This window comes from Erpetoichthys calabaricus, chromosome 10 (assembly GCF_900747795.2).
Source record: "Erpetoichthys calabaricus chromosome 10, fErpCal1.3, whole genome shotgun sequence".
Taxonomy (NCBI): Eukaryota; Metazoa; Chordata; class Cladistia; order Polypteriformes; family Polypteridae; genus Erpetoichthys; species Erpetoichthys calabaricus.
The window spans coordinates 157,531,693-157,558,526 of record NC_041403.2 but is presented as its reverse complement, the minus strand read 5'-3'; the positions used below and the strand labels follow the sequence as shown (position 1 = coordinate 157,558,526).

At 38.4% G+C, this 26,834-nt stretch overlaps 1 protein-coding gene across 1 annotated transcript in view; it reads right to left on the bottom strand.

Annotated features, from left to right (window-relative positions):
- Window positions 1–26,834, bottom strand: part of abl2 (c-abl oncogene 2, non-receptor tyrosine kinase) — a 75,672-nt gene that overhangs the window by 33,381 nt on the left and 15,457 nt on the right. Inside the window, exon 2 of the mRNA XM_028812192.2 lies at window positions 1,539–1,709. Coding sequence (XP_028668025.2) covers window positions 1,539–1,709 — 171 coding nt within the window. The remainder of the gene's footprint in view (window positions 1–1,538; window positions 1,710–26,834) is intronic.

Below are 26,834 nucleotides of genomic sequence, written 5' to 3'. Positions count from 1 at the left end.
GGAGACCCCTGAAATAAGCCATGCAACACAGCTCATATGGATCAGTGTTATATAAAGTATCTGGTGGCAGTACTCATAATATTCTCATTATGGTCAGCTAATGTACCCTTCAATGAAAATATTGGAAGTTTTTTTCTTTTTTCTTTTAATGTATAAAATGGCTGCTGCAGCTCTGTGATGTCATGCTGGACTTTAAACCATCATGGAATGCATGGCAAATTTACAAGAAAATATTTGGTGAACAAGCTCACTGAGGAATACAGCATATTAGCTGCAAAAAATGCTTTGGTGAATTCCGCAGATCAATGCTAATCATAATCATACCCTTAACTTATTAGCTTCATATTGAGAATTATGCCCATCTCTTAATCTGGACACAATGATAAAATATCACCAATAAAACTGCTTCACATTTCTGCCCATAATCTCATTTTCTAAACCATATTGCCAAGACTGTTCTACGAGACCTGTAATGAAGATGAAAGGGCTTTTCGATAATATAGTCTGGTACAGCAGGTGTATTGCACATGCAAACTCCTCAGCATGCCTAAACACTTCCTTAAAAATCCAACAGTATAATACATTTAAAATTGAAAAGGTCTAAATTCTTTAGGTTTAAATTATTAGCACATGGTAAAGTAAGGCATCATTTATCCTATGAAATATGTGCCCGTGTGAGCTATTTCAACAAAGGCTTGCTATCAAATGCATGCACCTCAGCATATAATGCATAAGAAAAAAAAAATCCTGCGTCTACAGTTTAAATGTTTGCTTACTTAATGCATATCAGTGTGCAGTAGGCATTTCTGCATTTAAGAATATCTTATCTCATCATTTAAAAACCACTTCTTCTGGTGAAGGTCATGGCTATTTAGAAATATTTTTGTCCTAAATACAACCTCATCTATGTTTCAAAGCCGAGTTAGTTTTGTTGATCATATATTCACTACAAGCTTTGTTGCCTCTCTCCACAGATTGCTCGAAGCTACTAAGAGACTGCAACTACAATTGTGTAAGTCATTTTCTTTGTACTGTATAACATGGATTAGGATAAGGTGAGTGCAAAAGTTAGTAACATTGCCAGCCTTTGTTGCTCTTTAATGGAGCAAACTGACTCTTTAGGGGGTCAAATTAATTATCTGGACAGACTTTTCTCTTACTTCAACTGAACATATTAACCCTAATGCCCTATATGATCATATAATTCACAAGTACAAAAAATGTGCCAGTTTTGGGGTAATGCATTCGTAGAACAGAGTGAAAACACAAGAAATAATACCTAAAATTATCGCTGGAATAAACCTTACATTTTTACAAGATTGTAGGAACATGTGAAAAATAATGTATTGCTAAAATCACACCAATACATTAGAAGCTTTTACTACACTCTTGTGAAAACCCTCTAACACAAAGTAAAAAGGGATATAGAATTGCAAAAACCAGAGACAGACCAAAAAAAAGCACTTCATTAAATAATTTAAATTCACTAAAATGAATTAAAAATAAAAAAAAAAAAGTCTAGAATAGACAGACCTAACCTTTGGTGATGCTTAACGTGTTGTCTCCACTTGCAACAAAATCATAAAGTGCGACAAAGAGGTTTGGGTCACTCTCTGTAGCTCCTAGAAGATTCTCTTTGGAGCTCCATCGGACAGCTTCCGTCAGTGATTGTGAATCTACATCTGTGCCAAATGGTCGATGCAGGGCCTCTAGAATAGAGAGAACCACAAGGAAAAAAGTTAAGAAACACACAATTTCAATGCTGCTTTAAAAACAGCATTACACAAAGAAAACAAAGCCTACTAATAGGGAACTTATTATTGCTATGACCATTCACTTTCTATTCTTCTTTTCTGGTGAGTGTTGCAACTGACAAATGCTGGGCTTAACAGATAAGGCAACTTTGCCTCCAGCTCCTCATGAGAAAATCCCAGGTGAGTGATGTAAACCCTCCAGGATGTTCTAGGTCTCCCCCATGTATTCTTCCAGCAGGATGTGTTTGGGACAGCTTCTGTGGGAGTTGCCCAAAGGGCATGCAAACTACATGCCCAAATTCATCTCAAACTTGCTCCTCTCGATGTAGAGAACCAGAAGTTCTACCCCCAGGTACTCTTTCCTTTTGTTGATTATATGTAATTTGTGCTCACCTTTCCTCCCACAAAGTCACGTAATCCAACTGCAAAAGCTTAGAGTGGTAGAAATTGTAAAACTGTAATATAGATGATCAGAAAAAATAAGTGAAAAGGGCTATAAAACTACTTCTGGTTTTAAGCAGCATAATTTTAATGTTTTTTTTGGGGAGGTGCAACACTGTATGGTGCAGTGTACTCAGAAAAATAAACTTAGTACATTGTTATAAGTTACTTAAAACACAGATACAATTTACAAGCTTTACTCTTTGGAAATACATGAATAATTTAGTTATATAACAATTATTAGCAGTGTTCTATAATCCTTGATTGTCATTTACCATATAATTCACATAGTTTAAGAAAAGAAAAAAAAAAACAGTACAACTAAAACAAATTTAACAGTCATTAAGTATAGGTACAATTACTAGATGTCAGAAAGATTCTACTATACTGAAAGTGCACCTGACCACTTAAGTCACAAGTTATGTACAGAGATAACAAACCATAATATTAGGGTTTGGTTTCTATACAATTTCAGTATTATTTTAATATTATGACCTTCTTCAGTGGTGCCTAGGAGGGTGTATGTGCACAGCCTGATCTGAAGGAAACTGGAAAGGGTTGATGCTACTAAAAGGCAAGGGGGTAGCTTTCCCGTGCACTTTGATTTCCAAACTGCAGTCTACCCGGTAGATAGCCCAGTATCCAAAGAATACCACAAAGATGGTCAGTACAGGCAATAAGAACTTGAGGACTTTGTGTGTGTGTGTGTGTGTGTGTTATATTGATTACATGTAGTCTATATTAGGTTGCTTTCTTTCCACTATTGCTTGCAAACTTAGGACAGTTTCTAAAAGCACTGATTATATAAATAATTCAGATGTTTCTAAAAATATAATTTTTAAACTACTGTACATTACAGTTATGTTTGCATATAAATATATTCTGATTTTTTAAATTAAAGATATTACTGAATCATTTAAATATATGTAAAATAACCACTTGTTTAAATAATGCTTTTAAAAACTATACAGGTATCTTTGAGTGAATTTCAGATAACTTTAAATAATTTCCTCTTTAGACATAGATACGGAGGAGCATTGTCTTCATTATCCAAAAACAGAACTGGATTAAGCATGAGCTGAAATGACAGAATTAAACTACATCCTCTCAGCCTGCACCCATCCACGCTAAACTCATAGACAAGTACACACAAACCTCACCTAGAAATGACCAGCGCTGTATTTGAATTTTTGAAAATGTCTCTTTATTTCAGTAGGCTATTTAGAAGAAGAAGAAGAAGAAAAAAAAGCCTTGCATAATATCAATTAAGAATATAAATAGAATATACGTGGCCATACCACCTGCAGACTTGCTGCTTTCAGTTTCTTTCATCCCTTTAATGATTATGTGGCATTAGGACTGATGCCAAAGCCTTTCATTTCATGAACCTCAAGCGCACTGCTAGGAGTCTTTTTATCTAAGGAACATTACAAATGTGTCAGCCATTACATTAAACTACTCTCCAAATACACACAGGCTCCAAAAATATTATGTTAGCTTAAATGGTGAGGTGAAAAGATATGTGCTTTGGAGTTCAGGAAAATGTGCACCTTCAGCTACAAAAAATAATAAAAGTGGTCTCACAGCTTACAGCCTGTGGAATTTAGTTTTATTACGTGCTTGAGAGATCACACAATTCAAATGGGCTGCAGCTGATCAAGACAAACACTACTTGGTGCCCATTCAAAAAATATTTTCCCCTGTCTCCGCTGACCTGAGAGATGTGGTGATGCTTTGATTAACATCTTCATAAAGCCTAGGTGCAATAACTTTACTCATTTGCTTTCTGTTTGGTATAGCATACCGCAGTTTAAAAACCTGAATCATTTGCTGAAAGCCCTCGTTTTCAACAACGGTGTAGGGTCCCAAATCTTAACAACATACGGCAGTTTTTCTGTGTAATTTATTGGGCACAAGGCATACTGAATGGCAGCTTGCTGCTGTCCACCATCACCAGTGTAGATTGCTTAGGCTCTACTCATTTAGATATCGATTGAGATTACATTTATGGGTGACATCAGGATAAATGATTTTTCAAATTTGCTGTGTTACAGCAGTACTTAACTTCTGCACAGCTTAAATACAGCTTTGCTTTTAACCTGTGCTTTACAGATGCACTGTTTGAATACGTAGTAAGTGCTTTCTCTGTAGAATGCCTTAACAGGTGCATTAGTGACATACATCTACTGGATCGGATACCAAAAACAAAGATTAGCAAAAATCTACATACTGAAAAATCTACATAACAATCTACTTATGAAATACTATTCTTTCATGTAACATTTTTGCTCATCACTATTATGCTATATTGCTTGCTTTACCTTTTTTAAACATTCTTGCTTTTGTTTTCATTATTCCTCTGTAAGAAAATGATTTTAATTATTTTGGGTTCTACCAGGAAAAATATGCTGATAACGGCCTTTTTTCCCCAGATATTTTCCATTTTGCTTTCTTGGTAGTGTGAAGCGTCAAATTAAAAACTGCTAATGACATATTCTTCCAAAACAGTATTATATATATATATATATATATATATATATATATATATATATATATATATAAATATAAAAGTAAGTTACCATAAAATGGAATTTGAGAACTTACAATTGCCTCATTTCTTATTCTGTCCATTTTTGTCCACACAACCATCTCTACATTCTCATTTCTGCCACATCTAAAATTCTCCTGAGCTCCCTTTATTGCCCGTGTCTCAACTCCACACATCATTGCTGGTCTTACCATTGTCTTACAAATCTCACCTTTAACTTTTGCCTTAATTGTTTGATCACACAATACTCCTAATATCTTCTTCTAATTGTTCTATCCACGCTGTACTATATGGGTTATCTCTGCATCTGCTTTTCAATCTTGGGATACTACTGATCCGAGATGTTTAAGTTAATTCACTTTTTACAGTAGCTCTCCATGCAGGCTACATTCTGAATCCTGATTATTATTAAACCTCATATATACTGTCTTCCTCCTATTTATCTTTAACAATCTCTCTCCCAAAGCCCTTCTCCATTTCCATGGCCAAAAGTGATATTACAATGCATTTTTTCACATCATTCAATACTGATAATTATATCAATTTGCTGATTCTCAGTGCTGAATTTGAATAATATTTAGAACTCAGAACAAACCAAAAGGGTTTCTTATTGAACATTAGTGAGTATAAATAATTTAATCAAATAAAAATCTATATTCCAAAATCCTTTTGGCAATTGCTGTGACAACCACTGATGTATAAATGTACACATTATAAGACATTTATCAGATTTCAAGGCATCACATTTAACTTAGTGAATAAAAAAAAACCAACAAATTAAAATAAATTGATTGTAAATAATAAAAAGAGATACAAGGTATCAGTCTCATGGTGAACAACAGAATAATTTTTTCATTTGCCAGTTTTTGGCTAGATATTCTAGTCTATCGACTGTGTCCGCCTTTGGGAAACTCTGTGCCATAATACAATTTTATCACCTGGGCTGAAAACACAATCTGAGTGAGAGCTGGAGGCAAGAATGCAAAAGCAGCATTTAATCAGAACAGTCAGTGTGGTAAAGGATCATTTCTGGATCTTCCAATATGTTAAGAAATATAGCCAAAAACAGTTAACATGAAAGAATATAAACTTTTGATGATACTGCTAACTATTGCTATGTAGAGAAAATATGTGCTCTACAAGAGAAAGATGATTTTCAATTAAAATGCAATGCAGAAAGAATCAAAGATTCACCAAGGCTGTATTTTATTTTAAGCAAATAAATGAAAATTAACACACATATGAACAACCAAAATTAGACATTAAAATGATGTGATATTCAGCTCTATTTTTATTTATATATATTTATATATATATATATATATATATATATATATATATATATATATATATATATATATATACACACACACACACACACCTTTAATGGATATCTATTTACAGATGTTCACTCACAAAAATATATTATGCAATTTTCATTACACTATAACTTTAGTTTAAACAAAAAATTATTTTTCTTGCCGATAGATGGCAGCACCTGCCCTACATTTGTTTATTGCAAGATATTTCAAACAATTATTTTGTCTTGCATTGTGTTCCTGCATTGCATTAATATATCTATACTAATAAAAGGTAAAGCCCTAACTGATCACCAATTCTCCAACTTCCCGTGTAGGTAGAAGGCTGAAATTTGGCAGGCTCATTCCTTACAGCTTACTTACAAAAGTTAAGTAGGTTTCATTTCGAAATTCTATGCGTAACGGTCATACCGGTTGACAACGTCCGCCATGTTAAACTTTCTTATTCATGGCCCCATCTTCATGAAATTTGGTAGGCGTTTTCCCTGCGCTAACCGAAACCGATGTACGTACTTATTTCAGTGCTATGATGCCACTGTCGGCCGCCATATTGAACTTTCCAACGGTCTGTTACTTATGGGCTCATCTTCAAGAAATTTGGTACGCGGGTTCCCAACGCTAACTGAATCCTACTTACATACATATATACGTCCATAACCTGTAGCTTGGTCGCCATGTGAGGCGGCGTTGGGTCCCCCATCCCCATGCCTCACACGTAGTTGGCTGCCTGCCTATATAAGGCCGTCCGTCACTCCAGTCTCTTCATTCCCTTCCTTGCTTTTCCACGGTATTCACATCTCCCTGCAGATAACCGCAGCCTTTTTATTTAATCCACGGCTTCTCCTCTGTTTTATTGTTCGTTTATTACGATTATAGTTATTGTGTAGGTATTTTAGACTTGGTTTACATTTTTCAGGTGCCCATTTCCTTTATCGTTCCAACCGTACCCCCATTAACATGTCTATCGAGGTGATCACCATCGATCAAAGAACTGTCACTTACCGAGTGGTTTCTATGCCCGGAGATGGCACCTGCCTTTACCATTCTCTGTGTTACATATTGCATGGCCATATCAGGCTCACTCTTGATATCCGGAAGAACATTGTGTCTTATGTATTAAATGACTGGGACAGGTTCAAGGTGTGGACTGATAGATAGATAGAGATGACAGTACAGGAGATAATTATACTACACAGGAGCACTATAAGAGTGAAATGCTTAAGCCCTTCACCTATGGTTCTGCATGTGAGTTGATGGCTGCCGCTGAATTTTTCGGTTGTCGCTTTCAAGTGTACTGATATGGCCAAGTATTTTACACCTTTGGACAACCACCAATGCCTCTTACAAAGCCTTCTTCAAAATATTTACCCCAATCTACAAAATCTCCACTAAAATGACGTGTCATGGTTGAGGGAGAGAACTATCCTGACACCAAGAAATGACATAACTACAACTATAAACCACATTTTACTTCAAGAACTACCTTCACAACCGAAAACATATCAGTCTGTGGATTCAGTTGTAGAAGTGGAAGATGCGGTGCACTATCCGGTAGAGTTTCTCCACACTCTGAATCCTCCAGGCACTCCTGAGCATAATCTAATTTTGAAGGTTGGGGCACCAATAATGTTACTGAGAAACTTACAGCCACTGAAACTTTGTAACGGCACGAGACTTCAGGTCACATGTCTGCAAAAGAACCTAATTGAGGCAACTGTTTTTACTGGCAGTGGCTCAGGGGAGAGTGTTTTTATTCCTCGCATCCCCGTTATACCCTCTGATCTCCCATTTCAATTCAAACGCCTCCAATTTCCAGTAAGGCTCTGCTTCGCAATGACAATACGTCTCAGGGACAGACCCTACAAAAGGTTGGCATTGATTTGAGGCAAGGTTGCTTTTCACATGGCCAACTGTACGTTGCATGCTCAAGAGTAAGCTCAGCGCACAGCTTGGTCATATTACAACCGGAGTGCCGAACTGACAACATGGTATACAAAGAGAACCTTAACAAATAATTATTGGTATATTTTTCCCTTAGTTTAAAAAGGTTTACTTCAGGCAGTACTTCGCTGCTGCGAAGCGCGGGTATTTTGCTATTATTATATTATTTATATATATATATATATATATATATATATATATATATATATATATATATATATATATATATATATATATATATATATATATATATTACACACAGTACTGTGTGAAATATTTGGCTGTAGTAGAAGGCAGTTTGTTCGTTGATGGGCTGGAAAGCGGTACAATAAAAGAGTGTCTGCAGGCAACAGTGAAGCATGGTGGAGGTTCCTTGAACGTTTGGGGCTGCATTTCTGCAAATGGAGTTGGAGATTTGGTCAGGATTAATGGTGTTCTCAATGCTGAGAAATACAGGCAGATACTTATCCATCATGCAATACCATCAGGGAGGTGTATGATTGGCCCCAAATTTATTCTGCAGCAGGACAACGACCCCAAACATACAGCCAAAGTCATTAAGGACTATCTTCAGCGTAAAGAAGAACAAGAAGTCCTGGAAGTGATGGTATGGCACCCACACAGCCCTGATCTCAACATCATCGAGTGTGTCTGGGATTACATGAAGAGACAGAAGGATGTGAGGAAGCCTACATCCACAGATGATCTGTGGTTAGTTCTCCAAGATGTCTGGAACAACCTACCTGCGAGTTCCTTCAAAAACTGTGTGCAAGTGTACTTAGAAGAATTGATGCTGTTTTGAAGGCAAAGGGTGGTCACACCAAATATTGATTTGATTTAGATTTCTCTTTTGTTCATTCACTGCATTTTGTTGACTGATGAAAATAAATGATTAACACTTCCATTTTTAAAAGATTTCTTTGTTTACAGCATTTTTTCCACACCTGCCTAAAACTTTTGCACAGTACTGTATATTACAGTGCATCCGGAAAGTACTCACAGCGCATCACTTTTTCAACATTTTGTTATGTTACAGCCTTATTCCAAAATGGATTAAATTCATTTTTTCCCCTCAGAATTCTACACACAACACCCCATAATGACAACGTGAAAAAAGTTTACTTGAGGTTTTTGCAACGTTATTAAAAATAAAAAACCGAGAAAGCACATGTACATAAGTATTCACAGCCTTTGCCATGAAGCTCAAAATTGAGCTCAGGTGCATCCTGTTTCCCCTGATCATCTTTGAGATGTTTCTACAGCTTAATTGGAGTCCATCTGTGGTAAATTCAGTTGCTTGGACATGATTTGGAACAGCACACACCTGTCTATATAAGGTCCAACAGTTGACAGTTCATGTCAGAGCACAAACCAAGCATGAAGTCAAAGGTATGGTCTGTAGACCTCCGAGACAGGATTGTCTCGAGGCACAAATCTGGGGAAGGTTACAGAAAAATTTCTGCTGCTTTGAAGGTCCCAATGAGCACAGTGGCCTCCATCATCCATAAGTGGAAGAAGTTCGAAACCACCAGGACTCTTCCTAGAGCTGGCTGGCCATCTAAACTGAGTGATCAGGGGAGAAGGGCCTTAGTCAGGGAGGTGACCAAGAACCCGATGGTCACTCTGTGGAGAGAGGAGAATCTTCCAGAAGGACAACCATCTCTGCAGCAATCCACCAATCAGGCCTGTATGGTAGAGTGGCCAGACGGAAGCCACTCCTTAGTAAAAGGCACATGGCAGCCCGCCTGGAGTTTGCCAAAAGGCACTGAAGGACTCTCAGACCATGAGAAAGAAAATTCTCTGGTCTGATGAGACAAAGATTGAACTCTTTGGTGTGAATGCCAGGCGTCACGTTTGGAGGAAACCAGGCACCGCTCATCACCAGGCCAATACCATCCCTACAGTGAAGCATGGTGGTGGTAGCATCATGCTGTGGGGGTGTTTTTCAGCGGCAGGGACTGGGAGACTAGTCAAGATAAAGGGAAAGATGACTGCAGCAACGTACAGAGACATCCTGGATGAAAACCTGCTCCAGAGCGCTCTTGACCTCAGACTGGGGCAACGGTTCATCTTTCAGCAGTACAACGACCCTAAGCACACAGCCAAGATATCAAAGGAGTGGCTTCAGGACAACTCTGTGAATGTCCTTGAGTGGCCCAGCCAGAGCCCAGACGTTGAATCCGATTGAACATCTCTGGAGAGATCTTAAAATGGCTGTGCACCGACGCTTCCCATCCAACCTGATGGAGCTTGAGAGGTGCTGCAAAGAGGAATGGGCAAAACTGGCCAAGGATAGGTGTGCCAAGCTTGTGGCATCATATTCAAAAAGACTTGAGGTTGTAATTGCTGCCAAAGGTGCATCGACAAAGTATTGAGCAAAGGCTCTGAATACTTATGTACATGTGATTTCTCAGTTTTTTTTATTTTTAATAAATTTGCAAAAACCTCAAGTAAACTTTTTTCACGTTGTCATTTTGGGGTGTTGTGTGTAGAATTCTGAGGGAAAAAATGAATTTAATCCATTTTGGAATAAGGCTGTAACATAACAAAATTTGGAAAAAGTGATGCGCTGTGAATACTTTCCGGATGCACTGTATATATATATATATATATATATATATATATATATATATATATATATATATATATATATATATTATATATATATATATATAAAAAAATAAAACCTCATAATATACAATATGAATAAATAAAATAGCAAAACATCACTGTCCAGCTGTAGCCAGTGTAACATACTAAACTCTCCAGCATCAGTTCTTGCTCAGTAAACAACATAATAATAACAAACATTAAATACTCTTAGTTTAAAGTATCATATAAGAAATGTACAATTATATTTTTCAGAAATGTATTATTACTTATTTGCTTTGCATATTTAACACAGAATTTACTCACGGGTGCTAAAGGTATATAAAAACAATTTACATAATAACATATGGACTGAACTTACATTGTTTCATTTCACACACACTCTTCATAACCGCTATACTAGTGTTTATGAACCTTTTATCAACCAAAGATCCCCTTTAATGATTCTAGCATGGTAGTCAGAGTGTCAGGTCCCCCATGGCAACTCAAGTATGACGGGAATGAAGTGCTATCTATCATTGGAGACCCAACGTGACACACTACCATTATAAACAGTAGCAACTTGTGAATCAGCAGCAGAGGTTGAAAAACACTGCATAATAAAATCTTCTCTACTTTTGTAAATAAAATGCCAAAATGTCCAGCATTTGTCCATGGCTAGGCCTAACATACTAAACCATTTGGTGTCAATCTATTGTCGGCATAACATGGTAAATTGTCCCTCATCCGTTCTGTGGCAAGGAATAACATTGTAGTGTCTCTCTGGCATCCACAACAAAATCTTTTAAAAAGTAGTTACTTTGAATTACTGAGCCTTGGGAATTAATAAGGCCTAAACCAAATTCTTCTTCAGATGAAGAGTAATTAGAAGACAAAAAAGTAAATAAATAAATAACAAAGGGTGAAAGAAGCTAAAATAAAGACGAGCTAGAATATTGAATGAGCAGACACCACAAGAAGCACTTAGAAAGTGGAATGTAATGGCTAGACTAGCAAGTCAACAAAGGTAACAATAAGCAGAAATAAAGAGGGTTGTAAGGGCTGGAATGTTCAAAGAAACGAAGGTAAGAAGAAGTACAATGAAAAGACAGTTTAATCCGACAGTTAATGAGTGAACTCCATATACAGTAATCCCTCCTCCATCGCGGGGGTTGCGTTCCAGAGCCACCCGCGAAATAAGAAAATCCGCGAAGTAGAAACCATATGTTTATATGGTTATTTTTATATTGTCATGCTTGGGTCACAGATTTGCGCAGAAACACAGGAGGTTGTAGAGAGACAGGAATGTTATTCAAACACTGCAAACAAACATTTGTCTCTTTTTCAAAAGTTTAAACTGTGCTCCATGACAAGACAGAGATGACAGTTCCATCTCACAATTAAAAGAATGCAAACATATCTTCCTCTTCAAAGGAGTGCGTGTCAGGAGCAGAGAATGTCACAGATAGAGAAAACAATCTCTAGCAAACAAATCAATAGGGCTGTTTGGCTTTTAAGTATGTGAAGCACCGCGGCACAAAGCTGTTGAAGGCGGCAGCTCACACCCCCTCCGTCAGGAGCAGGGAGAGAGAGAGAGAGAGAGAGAGAGATAGAAAGACAGTTTGTTTTTCAGTCAAAAATCAATACATGCCCTTCGAGCTTTTAAGTATGCGAAGCACCGTGCAGCATGTCGTTTCAGGAAGCAGCTGCACAAAAGATAGCAACGTGAAGATAATCTTTCAGCATTTTTAGACGAGCGTCCGTATCGTCTAGGTGTGCGAACAGCCCCCCTGCTCAATCCCCCTACGTCAGGATCACAGAAAGTCAGCGCGAGAGAGAGAGAGAAAGTAAGCTGGGTAGCTTCTCAGCCATCTGCCAATAGCGTCCCTTGTATGAAATCAACTGGGCAAACCAACTGAGGAAGCATGTACCAGAAATTAAAAGACCCATTGTCCGCAGAAACCTGCGAACCAGCAAAAAATCCGCGCTATATATTCAAATATGCTTACATATAAAATCCGCGATGGAGTGAAGCCGCGAAAGGCGAAGCGCGATATAGCGAGGGATCACTGTATATTAAAAACATTTTATAGAAAACATAAGATCAATCATTAGCTTCTATAGCATTTGTATCAATGGGTGCCTGGATCACATCTCAACCAGGTTTTGGTCCATATTATTTTAGGATTAATAGATAAATAGATAGATCTTTTTTTTAACCAAAAAAATTGTATACAAAGAAAAATTTAGAATAAACAGTAAAGAGTACACATTTTATTTTATACAACCAAACAACAACAATAAAAGATTTTTCCTTGTTCCTAAATATGGCCACTATTTCTGCTCTTTCAAATGATTCTGCCTTTAACAGAAAAGGTAATTTGGCAATCCTAATATTAAAATAACATAGATTGGCTTTTCCTGTTTTTTTCTTCAATTCTCTTCCTACTAGGGGGCTCCGCCCCCTGCTCGCTTCGCTCGCCAACCCCTGGTGTTGGGAATGAGAAAGAGCGTGATGTATGAATGAGATATAGAATAGTGTGAAGGTGTAGATGATGCAGTAATGCAATGACTTGGGTAGTTATGTTTTCCACATTAATATTTTTTGGACATAATATAGTGCGTTGTGTTAAAAGGGGCATTCGGTCAAATGAGATTGCTGTTCCAAATCTGTCTGTAACTAAGTAGGTGCAGATAAAGGCTTGAGGAATTGCAATAATATCTGGGTGAAGTCTATCTGTATTGGTGAGTGTACCATCTCCTAGTTGTAATAACCAATTGTTATGATCTGGATGTGGACATCGCATGTTTTGTACTAACTGTATCTTTTGAAAGCAATGCCAATTGTCTGCGTATTTTAAGGTGCACTGAACAATAGCTGAGCGCATGGAATGTGGAACAATAGCTACGCACTGTCTAAAATCTCCTCGTAATAAAAGTACCTTTCCTTCAAAGGGAAGATCATTATTCATAAACGTTTGTAGAAGTTTATGAATGGTGTGGAGTAAGTGAGTGGATGCCATTGTATATTCATCAATAATTAACAGTTTTGCAAGACGGATGTCATGTGCAGTGCCACTGTTAATGTTCATAGTGGATATCGATTTGTAGGATCTAATGCAGTTCATAAAGATTTCACTTTCAGGTACATCGATAGTTAGAAGCTTCTGTAGATATTCAGGATATGAATGTAAAGGAGGCAGTGTAATTTGACCGTTTTGATAACAACGTGTAAATTCATTACATGTATTGCCAGTTGTTTCTTCAGGGAAGTTAAGTGAATGACAATGATTGCAAATGACATTCATTAATCTCAATGAATTTTCCTGAATAGTGGACTCATTATTGAACACGTTGTCAGCTAACTGGCGCAATCGTTTAGCAGGTGTCTGTCGTTGATGTTCCCTCGCTGCCGTTTCTGTATGTCTGAGACGGGAGGTGTTTCGTTTTGAAGCCGTGCCTGTTTCGATGCAGTACTGTGAGACGCGCGCTGCATGCGTCCACGTTCAGTGTGTCTGTCCATTTGGGTTTGTTTCTGTAACTGTGTTAGTTGAGCTTTGCGTTTTTGGAGCCGAGACATTTTTTCTTCCAGAGTTTCAGAAGCGCGTTGGAGCCGACGTGTATTGTTTTTTTTCATGCGGGTTCGTGTGTTTGGTCTCGTTACTCGAGCCGTATTGGTTTGTACCCGTGATCATGAATTCATGAATTGTTTGTTCTTCAGCGTTAGAAATATGGATAAGTAATAAGGAGGATTGCACTCACTGTTAATATGGAGCCTTTTCTGCGGTTGAACGGTTAATAGTGCCTCATTGTAATGAGATCCACCTATGCTGCATAGTGTGAATTGTGTTTGGTCCCGTTATCCGAGCCGTATAGATTTGTACCCGTGATCGTAAATTTATGACTTGTTTGTTCTTGAGCGTGATAAATATGGATAAGTAATAAGGAGGATCGCACTCACTGTTAATATGGAGCCGTTATCGTAATGAGATCCACCTATGCTGTATAGTGTGAACGTGTTGAGATGACGTATGTTTAATACGGACGGTTCATTTAGAAATGGGGCTTTGTGTGTAGATTTGTGCATATTTGCGTTGTTGATTTGTTTCAGGGTGTACTGTTCCAATGCGATGTAATATTTGTCCACATATGCGAAAGCAGTATGGGCCATTGCCTTTTGGTGGCCTGATATTTACTCCGGTAGATGCAAAAGCAAATGAACTATTGTAGGATCTAATGCAGTTCATAAAGTTTTTAGTTTCAGGTACATCGTTAGTTAGGTTGCGAGCGTCTTCTTTCTTTTTGTGTGCCAGGGGCTTGTTGAATCCTCCTCTTTGTGTGTGTCCCGTCCGTTGCTTGTGGGGGGGGGGGTTGCAGGTTCTTTTTTTTGTGTGCCAGGGGCTTGTTGAATCGTCCTCTTTGTGTGTGTCCCGTCCGTTGCTTGTAGGGGGGGGGTGCTTGGAGGTGGGTGTGGGATTCGTGGGGCGCGAGCGGCTTCTTTTTTTTGTGTGCTAGTTTCGTGTGCAATGGCTTTCGTGCGGCGCTGTGTGCGGCGCCTGCGTTTGACTCCTTTTTTCTGTGCTGACTCCTTTTCTCTGTGGTCGCGGCGCGTCATTTCTTTGATCTGTGTTCACTCCTTTTTTCTGTGGTCACGGCTTTTCTGTGGTCGCGGCCGCCTCATTTCTTGGGGCGCCTGCGCAGTACGTCTTTTTGCGGCTACGGCCCATGGCCGGATGTCCCTGCGTCCATCCGGTTTAGCATTCTCGGTTAGTAATATGGATTCTAGTATAGTACCATTGTGCCTGGTTTACTAAAAGGGTTTTTTGTTATATTTTCCCTTAGCAGTTTTAACCTAATATCTCTTGTAAATAAGGAACACAGTGTGGAGAAACATATCTACATATAAAATATCACTATTAAACTACACATTTTGAATGTTTGATTTTTTTAAAAATTTTTTTAATCACTTTGATTTTTCGGCAGAGTCATAATTTCAAAAAGACATAATGCAAATTAGAACACCGGTTAATTACCTACTCTGCAATAGCATTTAACCTTCACTTCTTCTCTGTTCCTAGCTAGTTAGCAAAGACGACCAAACAATGATGTGGCAGAACTTTACTCATTTGGCTTCCAGATCTGTCAGTATGCTCATGTGGACTGCCTTCTTATGGGAACTTGACTTAATTCAACGCTGGGTGTAGGTGACTGAGGAACAAAATTTTGAATTAAAGTAACTCAGTTCTTTTTTTCACCCACTCGACACATAAATCTTAAGCTTTGTTTCGAAACTATTTCTCACTGTTTTAGGCAGTCACTGTCAAGACTTCAGTCAATAAGAATGAATGCAACAGGATATGTCAGAAACTTTGTACTTAGTGAGAAGTCTGTGTAGCCAAAAGCGGCAAAAGAAACATGCTGATAACATTTTCAACTCCAGTAAAATATAAAGTAAAGTCAATCATGGAGGTAATGCTGAATGGTTGTTGGTAAGTGAAGAAACCACCTGCCGTTCATTTACTGTAGTATATTTAAGGTTCAGCCACGATTTTATTTGTCAAAATATTTGCCCATACCCAACTTTCAGACAAATCATTTTACTGATAATGTTTGACAATAAAATTAATTGATTCCAGATGAAATCCCACAGATATTACACAACACACTTAATACTACTGTGAATGAGACTAAAGTGTTTAAGTGAACAGGTAAACATAATGACACAAATAGAAGTAGGTTAAAAAAAAATATATCAGTCCCAAGCAACCTACAGGCTAACAACAAAAAAATCGAAAAAAAATGACCCACTAGTTAAATTCTGTTACAGGAGTTTTTAAACGAATTGATAAAACAATATTTATAATGATAACTATTATCCAGCCCAAGGTGCTTATTCTTGAATTTTTTATAATTAAATTGTACTTTTAATCCATTCCTACATCAATCTCAAAGGGAAGGCAAGTATTGTTTTCAGAAAAGCAGAGATAAATACAGGTAAGTCAAAGCACAAAGTACACCATTACTTAAAGAGGAAATGACAACAGAACAAAATGAGAGAAAAAAAAAAGAAAAAGTGGAACCCTTTAAAGAAAATCAAAGACTCTGAAAGTTACTTCAGCAAAATTACACAACATTGGAAAAAAAAAAACTAAGAAAATTAAAATGGATGTGCCGGGGTGACAGTTAAAATCTATGTGTAAACTGTGAACACTAATTGAGCTCGTCATGGAAATAAAACCCTCTCAAAACCCTAAATTGACCTTTAAGTTCAGCGGGTAAACAGCACACCATGGAAAGTACTGCAATGATAATAAACTAGATGAAAGTATTTATTTACTGATACCGTAAAAAAGTAATTTTACAGTAATGACAACTTTGTAATCATTTACCAAAGCAGCAATATACCCTAAGTTCTTGTCTATAAGCCGGACTCATGTATTAGCCGGAGACCAAAAATCATACGAATTTTTAAAATAAAATCGTATCATAGATAAGCCGGACTCATGGATAAGCCGAACGTACTATAACCTATAACTAATAGAAGGGAGGGAGGTCAGTGGTCTCACTCGCGCCCATTTAATTTCTTTAAGGGGGGAGAGAGTGTGAGATATTGCCGTCTCTCTCACTCCCCGCATGGCGCGGTTGGAGCGGCCGGAGCGCGTTCTTTCTGCTCTGGGCGTCGCCGAGTCAACACGAGCGCGTAGCGGTCATTTAAATTGTGATTTTATATGTAAGCATATTTAAATATATATCGCGGATTTCTGCGGACAATGGGTCTTTTAATTTCTGGTACATGCTTCCTCAGTTGGTTTGCCCAGTTGATTTCATACAAGGGACGCTATTGGCAGATGGCTGAGAAGCTACCCGGCTTACTGTTCTCTCTCTCTTGCGCTGACTATCTGTGATCCTGACGTATGGGGATTGAGCAGGGGGGCTGTTTGCACACCTAGACGATACGGACGCTCGTCTAAAAATGCTGAAAGATTATCTTCACGTTGCTATCTTTTGTAAAGCTGATTCCTGAAAAGACATGCTGCACAGTGCTTCGCATACTTAAAAGCTCGAAGGGCACGTATTGATTTTTGACTTGAAAAACAAACTCTCCCTCTCTCTCTCTTTGTCTGCTCCTGACGGAGGGGGTGTGAGCTGCCGCTTTCAACAGCTTTGTGCCGCGGTGCTTCGCATACTTAAAAGCCAAACAGACATATTGATTTGTTTGCTTCACTCCTTTGAAGAGGAAGATATGTTTGCATTCTTTTAATTGTGAGACGGAACTGTCATCTCTGTCTTGTCATGGAGCACAGTTTAAACTTTTGAAAAAGAGACAAATGTTTGTTTGCAGTGTTTGAATAACGTTCCTGTCTCTCTACAACCTCCTGTGTTTCTGCGCAAATCTGTGACCCAAGCATGACAATATAAAAATAACCATATAAACATATGGTTTCTACTTCGCGGATATTCTTATTTCACGGGTGGCTCTGGAACGCAACCCCCGCGATGGATGTATAAGCCGATATTCTATTTTTTCATTTTCACAACTTTTTTCCTTAGATAAGCCGCGGCTTATTGACAAGAACTTAGGGTATTACAACCAAAACTGAAACCATACGTAAAGATAGTAGTGCAGCGTGAATTTAACAAAAGATTAAACGGACATTGCTTACTTCATATTAGCCTTCCTGACATGTTTCTGCAAACCAGCTAAATATGTAACATTGGAATATCACCATGTTAATAAGTCAAAACAAATAAGGAAAACCACCATTGTTTGGCAGTATTAAGATCACTAACAACATAAATACAGCAATGTTTTAACTTCAAGGGAATGGCCAAATGGCCACAGTTACTGAAGGTCATGAGCGAATAAATTATTCCTATTCTTCCTATGCCTAAGGACAAATATCTTCTTTTCCTGTAATGCAGGCACAAATTGTCAACACATCAATTCACCTGCGCTCATCTCAAAGAATGTACCCCAAAGCTTGTTTAATAAAGAGCGACACAATAGTCCAAGCCTAGTCATTGAGATTCTGTAAAGTGTGGGGCAAAAACATCATACTAAACAGCATTAATCCGCAATGTAGTCTATGCACTGCACATAGTTTAACTAATGCAGATTTCACAAATAATAGTTATACAGTAAGCCCCCAAATATATATATTTTACTGCATGCACTGGTTTAATTAAATATTATACAAAATTAAAAACAAAATTAAGACAGTATTAATGTACACACTGTCTAGATTGTGTTTTTCAAGTTTAGCCTAGGGCATGTGGCTTCAGTTTTTCATCTTAACCACTTTCTTTTTTTTTTTTTAGTGGATTCCTCCATTAATAAAGTAAGCCATCATTAGCTAGTTTCCATGTTTTCTTGCTATAGAAATTCCCAGCTAGTTGCACTAAATGATTACTGGTAGAATCAAGCACTTACGTGTGTTACAAACCTGCCTGCACTGTACTTTTGTGAAGTGGGCTTACCTTTATGAAAATAGGTACTGAAATTATTTTGCGTTCTCAGGGTTGTCATAGTAAGAGCTATGCTCTCCTGGATTTGTTTTTCTGAATAAGCACAGGTAAAGGAGATTTGTGGATGGTGCTGTCTTTGGACTAACTTTCAAAATGGTTGGAATATTTTCCATACAAACTGACTTCTTTATTTTATTAACGAGCAAGGTCTAAGTGAACCCATAGAACCTCGGTTATACATGTGTAAATTTTTCCTTTCAACAGATGGAAATAGTGTTAAAACTTTATGCTGGTATTTCATATTGTTCTTTTACTACTAAAATACTTAATTTCTTTGGGTAACGTTTGACTTTCTCTGCAGATTTTCTATCTAACTGCCTTTTACCATTCCTAATACAGTTTTTAACTATTATATTTATGAATGAAATGGATGAAATGATTTGATTGTTGAAAATAAAATTTCATTAACAAATACATTTATTTTTTGATGTTGAAAAAAATCTCTGTAGCATGGAAAACTAGCTAGCCTCTGCATACCCATATTCATCCCATGGTCTGTCATAGAATTGGGATAATTGCTGAACAGAAAAACTAAATGCTGGATAGCAATTAACCTTTGTGTAAAAAAAGTCAACATCAGTAAATTAAAATCAAAAACTTTTCTTTACTATTAAGCTAGTTGGTAGGCAAATTTAATTTCTAATTTAAACTTGCAAATTTGTGTGATTCAGGGGTGTAGTGAATATTTAATAAACTGAGCCTCCTTTGGTTGGAACGTTCGGAGTAATTTGAAAGAATTAGCAAATTACATAAATCATTTAAACAAGTTTATGAATAGTCAGAAGTATTTAGTGATTGCAAAATACCACAAGCTCCAACTAGTTTGTCTATTAAACTAAAGTCAGTAGAGCTGCAGTTTCACTTAACATATTATTGACAGAATATTGTAGTTTTCTTAATAGTCTTTTCAAAGAACAGTACAAGAAATGGGATGAAGTTAAGACTACAATACACATATTACTTACACACACATTATATATATATATATATATATATATATATATATATATATATATACGGAAGTGAAGGTCTGTGATACAGTTTGCATTTTTGGAGCTAGTAAACCACAAAGGGAGAAAAAGAATCACATGTCTTACAATATTTTATTCCTAAGCTTTCAACAACCTTCCAGTTGTCATCATTGGAAGAAAATTAAACACACATATAGGAATCAAAGGCAATATATAGAAAATGAGGGGGGAGGGTGCAAGGGGGGGGGGGGGGATCGATATGGTCGGGTTCAGAGGGTGTTGGTCATAAAATCTTTTTTTTTATTATTTAGGTGTTCTTCATTTTAAGCCTGCATATGCTGGGTTCATGTACAAATATCTGCTAATGGAATTTTCATTTAAAAGCTCAGCCAGCTCTCAGGCACTTTTAGTATTAACCTTGAATTTTACTTGCATCATTTCCCAGTTAAACACATTGAACTTGTATATACGAATATAAGAGATTGTGGGTTCTTCCTTCAGAAAGCATTGCAACGTTCTTGTATGCGTGTTGAGAATGTTTTAGATGTTTGTCTCATATATGCAGCTGATCATGCACTGCATTGTATATTGTATACTGTGTTCCGAGTCTCTGATGCAGATTTCTAGCTTTTGGCATTAAAAAGAACAGTCTGCAGAGTGTAAGCAGGTTTATGCGCTATTTTCATGCCCGATTTAGAGAGGATTTGCTCTGTACTTTCCCTATACACCACTGTGATAGGGAAGGGTGAGCCAAGTAGGACTTGAGATCAGGTTAGAATCGATTGTTTGCTTACCTCCACGCTCACAACAAACCTAAAGGCAATCAGCATCCTATAAGAAGGTCCCAGGGCTTATAAAGATAAAATGGGTTTGATGTTTGGATATATAAAAAGTGAGTCAATATAATTTCTTTTTTTCTGAACTATACATGAGCATTGTAACAAAATGGATGACTTAGGCTAGGTTTATACATAATGCGACGCAATGCGTGTGCCTTTGGACGCTATTGCTATACAAGCGTTGTACTGTTTATACTTGCACGCGCACTTAAATCTGGAAGGTTCCACCAGGTGGCAGTGCGAGATATCATCACAGTGAGAACAGATTTGGCTTCACTGTGTTGTGAATTGCCTGAAACATCCATTAAATTCCGAAGACACCTTGCCACAATATCTCTGAAAAAGATGGATGTTTAATTATTAAATTCATCAATACAGGGATGTGCTCATTCCAGCTAGCACTGGGCATGAGGCAGAAACAATCCCTGGACAGGGCATCAGCTCATCGCAAGGTGAATACAAGCACTCACATACACCAGCGTCAGTTTAGCATCACCAAATTCAGAAACCTGAATATCTTTGGAAGGAAATCGGAGCACACTGTGGAAACCCACCAGGAAAACATGCAAAATCCAGCCAGGGAACAGCAGGGATGTGACTCCCTGCGAGACAGCCGCGCTACTGCTCCGCCAAAGTGTGGACCTCACATATGTAATTATTAACAGTATTCATTATTTAAATAAAGTTAACAATTTATCTGTAAAATGTAATATACATAGTTTAATGCATTTCATCATGAAAGTGACATCAAGTATAAATCTAAGGATTCTAAATGTGCAGAGAGCTGTAATAACATAAATTTAATGTGTTGTGTGTGGCAATTACTGCTTGCCGCTGCTGTCAATGAAGAAAAAAGCCCCAGAAGTACGTAGTGATTAACAACTGTGTTGGTTTTAGGCTGAAGTTTACGATGGTCTACTTCAATGATAAAATAAAGTATGTGATTAATGTGGAGATTGAGATGTAAGCCGAAATTTCCACTTTAATCACAAAATGCATCTTTTCACTGTGTCCCTAACAATGTTTTCTATGTCACTTAAATACACCCCCGTAAAAAAAGGCACAGATGATGATATGCAAGACCTTTAAAATGTATTATGGCATTACGATGGGGAATACGTGACGGTTGAATATAAAAGCATCACAAATGCATTTGTACGTCGGCATTTTGCCTCACCACATCGAACCGATCATCAAACATTGAAGCACGCACATCGAACCTGTACAATCCACAAAGCGGCTTTCTGTCACATGTGGATAGTAAACAGAGACTCTGAGTCACGTTACGACCTTTTGCTGGTACTGCAACTTATGTATGTGTTGCGTTAATTTCTGAGTATGTGCTCAGAAGATGCGTCAAATGAACGCTGGGAACGGGTGGTAGCCATGATGCGTGCATGTACGCATTCTGAGTGTAAAGTATAAACCGGCCCTTAGAGGCCCACTTGTATATCACAAACCATTATGTGATCTGAAAATCATTTATTTTCTGCTGTTTTGAGTTCACAATTAAATTTTAACTGCCTTACCTGTAGTTTATTGTACTTAACTCTGAACATCATTTTGAATTTTATTTTTGTACAGAGAAATACTCTTAAATTTTAGGAAGAAAAAGCAAAGGACAATGCAAAAAGATGATTTTGCTAATAAAACTGAATAAAAATAAATGATTTGTTAAATGACTTTACAATACATCTTTACCAATGATGTGTGTTTATTTTATTGAATAAATGTATTTAACGAAGCACGAAGCAAATAATACCAAACACAACTTATCACATTTTTTTTCAATTACAAGCCGTCATTTTTAGATAAGCTCATTAATCAACTAATCATTCTAATGTTTGTCTGCATAATTAATCTTCAGCATTTTGTTTAGTGCTGCCCTAGAGAAATGTTCCCTTTAGAATGCAAAAAAATGTACAAGAAAACAAGAAGGATGCCTAAGCACTTAATATCACTCAGCAATCTAACTTTAAAAGTATTTTTGAGATGGAATTAACAGTCTGGGATAAGTAGGATTACTCCATTACATAACCTTATAGAGCCTAGCTATGCATCATATGCATCCGGCGCCGCCGTGAGTGGCAGCCTTTCAGCAGCTCCGTGTATGACTGTATATGTATGTGTACTTTTCTACTTTTATTTTTCTATTTTTATTTATTGATCACTCCTACCACTTTATTTTATGTGGATTCCTTCCCTGGACACAATTACTTTTACAACGTGGGCATGGATTTTAACACGCCGAGACTCGCCTATTCAAGTACTCAACTTCGGGCGCTGAGAACAAATGCCAGTGCCGGTGTGGTTCCATATTTACCCGACGAGGTAAGAAGGCGGTATCGTGGCAGCAGAGCCGGCACTAAGCTAAAAAAGAAGCGGCTTGCGAGAAAGTGGCGTTTCAAGCCTGCGGTGCCTTCTGTGATTCTGGGGAATGTAAACTCAATCTCAAATAAGATCGACGAACTGGCTGCGCTGGTGAAAAATGTAAGGACCTACAGAGAATGCAGTTTGTTGTGTTTTCTGCGAAACGTGGCTAAATAACACCATCCCAGATGCCAACGTGGAGCTACCCGGGTTTAGCACAGTTAGAGCGGACAGAGATGCAAGTACCTGTGGTAAGCACAAAGGAGGAGGACTCGCTCTCTATGTTAATACACGGTGGTGTCACTCTGGACATGTTAACGTCAAAATCTCCACTTGCTGCAGGGATATCGAACTGTTGGCCGTAAGTTTACGTCCCTACTATTTGCCCCAGAGAGTTTGGACACGTCATTGTTGTTATTGTATACATTCCTCCTCGGGCAGACGTGGAGTCAGCGAGTGACATCATCCATTCCGCTGTTGCTAAGTTACAAAACGCAGCACCCTGAGGCGCTTGTGCTAATCGCTGGAGACTTTAACCATGTGACGCTGGACAAAACATTGCCTGCATCTCCCAGTATGTGGACTGTAACACCCGGGAAATAAGACTATTGATTTACTGTATGCAAACGTTAAAGACGCATACAGCGCCACCCCGCTGCCTGCGCTTGGGAAAGGAGATCATAACCTGGTTCAGCTTCAGCCTCACTATAAACCAAAAGTTAGAGTCCTACCTGTAACCACACGATCATTCAGGAAGTGGACCCCGGAGGCTGAGAATACTCTGAGAGAACTTTTTGGAACTACAGACTGGGATATCCTGCAGGGATCTCATAATGAGAACATTGAGGAAGTTGTTGACTGCACTACTGACTACATCAACTTCAGTATGGACATTGTAGTTCCTGTAAGAACAGTACGCTGCTATGCTAACAACAAGCCATGGATTACAAGTAACATCAAGGGCCTTTTGAATCAGAAGAAAAGGGCTTTTAAAGACGGTGATCAGCATGAGCTCAAGCGCGTGCAGAAGGAACTCCGAGTCCAACTCAGGGCGGCGAAGGAGCAGTACAGGAGAAAGCTGGAGCAGAAGTTGCAGAATAACAGCATGAAGGAAGTGTGGGATGGGATGAAGATCATCACTGGCTGCAGCTCGAAGCAGGGTACCACCATTGAGAGAGACGTGAAGAGAGCAAACCGAATGAACAACTTTTTTAACAGGTTTGACCACCCTAACCCACTCTCACTCTCACCTCGGAGTACTGCACCCTCCACACATCCTTCTGCTGATACCAGCATAGGAAAAGCATCCCCACCCATAATAACAACAGCGCAAGTGAGCAGAGAGCTGAGGAGACTTCGTGCCAGCAAAGCAGCGGGTCCAGATGGAGTATCGCCACGACTGCTGAAGGTCTGTGCATCGGAGCTGGGGGGTCCTCTACAGCGCATCTTCAACCTGAGCCTGGAACAGGGGAGAGTCCCGAGGCTTTGGGAAAACATCTTGTATCACCCCAGTCCCAAAGGTATCACGTCCTAGTGAGCTGAATGACTTTCGGCCTGTTGCTCTGACATCACATGTGATGAAGACCATGGAGAGGCTGCTGCTTCACCACCTTAGGCCACAGGTTCAACACGCCCTTGACCCTCTGCAGTTTGCATATCAGGAGAAGGTGGGAGCGGAAGATGCCATCATCTATATGCTACACCGATCCCTCTCTCACTTGGACAGAGGCAGTGGTGCTGTAAGAATTATGTTTCTAGACTTCTCTAGCGCCTTCAACACAATCCAACCTCTGCTCCTTAGGGACAAGCTGACAGAGATGGGATTAGATTCATACCTAGTGGCATGGATCGTGGACTATCTTAAAGACAGACCTCAGTATGTGCGTCTTGGGAACTGCACATCTGACATTGTGGTCAGCAACACAGGAGCGCCACAAGGGACTGTACTTTCTCCGGTCCTGTTCAGCCTATATACATCGGACTTCCAATACAACTCGGAGTCCTGCCATGTGCAAAAGTTCGCTGATGACACGGCTATCGTGGGCTGTATCAGGAATGGGCTGGAGGAGGAGTATAGGGACCTAATCAATGACTTTGTTAAATGGTCCGACTCAAACCACCTACACCTGAACACCAGCAAAACCAAGGAGCTGGTGGTGGATTTTAGGAGGCCCAGACCCCTCATAGACCCCAGTGATCATCAAAGGTGACTGTGTGCAGATGGTGCAGACCTATAAATATCTGGGAGTGCAGCTGGATGATAAATTAGACTGGACTGCCAATACTGATGCGCTGTGCAAGAAAGGACAAAGCCGGTTATACTTCCTTAGAAGGCTGGCTTCCTTCAACATCTGCAATAAGATGCTGCAGATGTTCTATCAAACAGTTGTGGCGAGCGCCCTCTTCTACGCAGTGGTGTGCTGGGGAGGCAGCATTAAGAGGAAAGACGCCTCACGCCTGGACAAACTGGTGAGGAAGGCAGGCTCTATTGTTGGCATGGAGCTGGACAGTTTAACATCTGTTGCAGAGCGAAGGGCGCTCAGAAGGCTCCTATCAATTATGGAGAATCCACTGCATCCACTTAATAGTATCATCTCCAGACAGAAGAGCAGCTTCAGCGACAGACTGCTGTCACTGTCCTGCTCCACAGACAGATTGAGGAGATCGTTCCTCCCCCCAAACTATGCGACTCTTTAATTCCACCAGGGGGGGTAAACGTTAATATTTAACATTATACATAGTTATTGTCTGTGTTTTTCACCTGTATTATTATCATTCTTTAATTTAATATTATTTATTGTATCAGTATGCTGCTGCTGAAGAATGTGAATTTCCCATTGGGATTAATAAAGTAAGTATCTATCTATCTATCTATCTATCTATCTATCTATGAAACAACCTTGGCACAACTTGCATGTTACACTTAAGTTTTCATAGGGAAAGTTTGACTAGAAGAGCTAAAAAGAGCCTGAAATTTATTAAAAAACAAACAAAAAAAAAAAAAAAAACAACTTGGGGAAGAAAAAAAAAAAATCAATGTGTCCAGTACTATCAATAGGTTCATATACATGGCATCTTGCTACAAGATTTAAATGTAGTACTCTGCTTGATTATAAAAGCTTCCTGTTTGTTTGCTACTTACAAAAAATTAACCACCAGAAATAAAATAATGCGTGGGTGCATCTGGATGTTATTCAAGCCTGAATGTAACTTGATTAACTTTCTATGATGGACGCATTTGCCCAGTGAAATTTATTCTACTGTTCATCACTTTAATTATTTGTCATTACAATTTAAACTGTAAGCTGTGCAGTTCAAAAAACAAAATAATGTAATGAAATAGCCCCACTTGCAGACAAATTTAACTGCTATGCTATATTCAGAATAAAACACTGCATTTGACAGAAAATAAAGGTTGCAGCCCCAATAAAACAATACTTTTGGTAAATGCAGCTTTCTTAAAAATTAAAACTAGAAAGATTCAGAAAACCTTACACAGGAGGTTCGGCAGTTTGAGATAAAATTTTTAAATGTAA